Source organism: Phaethon lepturus, unplaced genomic scaffold (genome assembly GCF_000687285.1).
Source record: "Phaethon lepturus isolate BGI_N335 unplaced genomic scaffold, ASM68728v1 scaffold44525, whole genome shotgun sequence".
NCBI lineage: Eukaryota > Metazoa > Chordata > Aves > Phaethontiformes > Phaethontidae > Phaethon > Phaethon lepturus.
This window is the reverse complement of record NW_010543419.1, coordinates 4,551-6,320: the sequence shown is the minus strand read 5'-3', so window position 1 is coordinate 6,320 and position 1,770 is coordinate 4,551. Positions and strand designations below refer to the sequence as shown.

At 61.2% G+C, this 1,770-nt stretch overlaps 1 protein-coding gene across 1 annotated transcript in view; it reads right to left on the bottom strand.

The window, feature by feature from the left end:
• Positions 1-5: 5 nt before the first annotated feature.
• The window catches only part of PSMD2 (proteasome (prosome, macropain) 26S subunit, non-ATPase, 2), a gene marked incomplete at its 3' end in the record, with an annotated part of 6,101 nt that continues 4,336 nt past the window's right edge, over positions 6-1,770 (bottom strand). The window contains exons 13-20 of the mRNA XM_010288352.1: positions 1,633-1,734; positions 1,401-1,546; positions 1,124-1,207; positions 826-994; positions 630-724; positions 345-471; positions 138-256; positions 6-56 (exon numbers count right to left, since the gene is read on the bottom strand). Of these exons, the coding sequence (XP_010286654.1) occupies positions 6-56; positions 138-256; positions 345-471; positions 630-724; positions 826-994; positions 1,124-1,207; positions 1,401-1,546; positions 1,633-1,734 (893 nt within the window). The remainder of the gene's footprint in view (positions 57-137; positions 257-344; positions 472-629; positions 725-825; positions 995-1,123; positions 1,208-1,400; positions 1,547-1,632; positions 1,735-1,770) is intronic.

Below are 1,770 nucleotides of genomic sequence, written 5' to 3'. Positions count from 1 at the left end.
GTCTGGAAGCCGGTGATGGTTTTAGGCTTGCCCGCCTGGCCCACCACGTCCACAGCCTGCAAGAGAAGAGCGAGGTAAATGCCAGGGGCATGCCAGGATGCAGGAACGCCCCATCACCAGCCCCAGCTGCCCCTTACCTGTCCTACCCGAACCGACACGGGCAGAGGTCGCAGCTCCTCATCGAAGGTGACCAGCATGCGGGGCTGCATGGCAGCAACGAGCCCATAGAGAACGTAGTGGGACTTGCCCAGGATAACTGGAGGGGAGGCAGAGGTAAGGAGGTTGAGCGCTGCCCCCCTCATGGGACAGACCGGTGCTGGGGGGGACGAGCCCACAGTACTCACTGTTGCGCACGTCGAGGAAGGACACAAGGACGGTGAGCAGCCCAGCCACGGCCACCTGGCTCATGAGCTGGCGATCGCTGTGGTATGGGCACAGGGTGAGCGTCCCCTTTCCCAGGTGGGTCAGACCCTGGTGTGGCAGAGAAAGCACATGAGAGAGTGGTGCCTGGGACCCCCAGCCCTGCCCAGCAAAACAGTGACACCCGTGGAACACCACTGCCCTCTCACACCGAGGGCAGGGACCCCAACCTGCCCCTTCCCCACAAGTAGCGAGCGCAGGATCATCACCTGGGCCAATCGCACCATGAAGAGGTTGTTGGGGTCCTTGGCGTGGTACTGGGCAAGCTGCCGCAGCATCGCTGCCAGACGGGCATTGTTGGTACCTGGGCAAGAGGGGGTGCAGGCAGAGAGCAAAGTACACGGCTCAGGTCTCCCCACCTTCCCCCCTACATGAGCCCCAAACCAGTCTGTTCCCCAGGCTTACCGCTGCCCACCATGCCCATGGCAAAGATGGAGTTGTAGGAGACCTCAGGGTCAGCATCATGGGAGAACTTGCTGAGGGTGTCAAGGATGTTGAGCCGGGGGTTGGAGACCGAGATAAGTGCGAGGGCCAGGGGCACGGCACGGCGGAGGGTGGGCTCCCCGTACCGCAGCTGCACAGAGGGGAGGTAGGTGTTAGACCCCACTTAAGGGCAGCGAGGTCTACAGAGATGTGAGGTAAGATCCAGTCTCTATTCCTCGGTCCCATCCCAGCTCTGTGCTGTACGCCCAGTGTCACTCACCAGGTGGCCAAATGTGCGCAGGGCCATCTCAGCACCGATCTCCTCGCCCATGGCAATGAGTGCGATCCCCAACACTGCTACACCCTGCAGGGAGAACCCAGCCTAAAACCCAAGTCCTCACAGCCTCTGTGCCCACCCTGAGCCCAGGGACACAGAGAGAGCAGAAAATGCTGCTGGGGGCAGTTTTCCCCCAGTTCTGATCCTGTAAGTGGCTTAGGGACCACCCCAAAGCCAGCTTCTGCACCTGGGACACGGGTCACAGCCCACATTTCCTCACCTGGTGAGCCCCCATGTCAGCTGAGCTCTCTTTCTTCTCCTTCTCTTTCTTGTCCTTTTTGTCCTTGTCCTCCTCTTTCTCCTTGGAGTCAAAGTGCTCGCTGCAGATGTGCAGAAGCTGTTGCACCTTCAGGACATTCCCCGAGCCTGGGGTGGGGAGCGGAGGGCCAGGATCAGCAGATGGAAGGCCCAGGACCGCTCCTGCCTCCCCGACCTTGATCAGCCCAACTCACCCGCATAGGCACAGATGTCCACCAGCGTGTTGGCAAAGCTGCGGAACGGCTCCGACACCACCTCCAGCGCTGCCAAGATGGCCTCGATCGCCTCTCCCTTCCCTGCCAAGGAAGGCGTGGTGGTTAGAGGGCAGCCGG